At 68.1% G+C, this 313-nt stretch overlaps 1 protein-coding gene across 1 annotated transcript in view; it reads right to left on the bottom strand.

Annotated features, from left to right (window-relative positions):
* Window positions 1-4: 4 nt before the first annotated feature.
* The window catches only part of FBXL16 (F-box and leucine-rich repeat protein 16), a gene marked incomplete at its 3' end in the record, with an annotated part of 3,623 nt that continues 3,314 nt past the window's right edge, over window positions 5-313 (bottom strand). The window contains exon 4 of the mRNA XM_010140345.1: window positions 5-64. Coding sequence (XP_010138647.1) covers window positions 5-64 — 60 coding nt within the window. The remainder of the gene's footprint in view (window positions 65-313) is intronic.

Below are 313 nucleotides of genomic sequence, written 5' to 3'. Positions count from 1 at the left end.
CGGCCAGGGAGAGGAGGCTCAGGCTGCCCATGCTCAGGAGATGCTTCAGGCCAAAATCCTGCACCTGGAAGAGAACACGGAGTGGGAACAGCGGGAGGGACAAGGGGGGCTTCATGGGGGTGGCCACTGTGGTACCAGGGGGCTCAGCATTGCTGGGGCTGGGTGCTGGGTCAGGGAGTGGGTCAGGGGCAGGGAGGGAGTACTGGGGCAGGGAGCAGGAGCAGGGTGCTGGGTCTGGGGCTGCAGGGTGCTGGCTCAAGGAGCTGGGTGCTGGTTCAGGGGGCTAGGGCAGGGTGCTGGGGGCCGGGGCGGC

Source organism: Buceros rhinoceros, unplaced genomic scaffold (assembly GCF_000710305.1).
Source record: "Buceros rhinoceros silvestris isolate BGI_N320 unplaced genomic scaffold, ASM71030v1 scaffold26757, whole genome shotgun sequence".
NCBI classification, from domain to species: Eukaryota; Metazoa; Chordata; class Aves; order Bucerotiformes; family Bucerotidae; genus Buceros; species Buceros rhinoceros.
The sequence above is the reverse complement of the archived record's forward strand: the minus strand, read 5'-3'. Positions and strand labels throughout refer to the sequence as shown.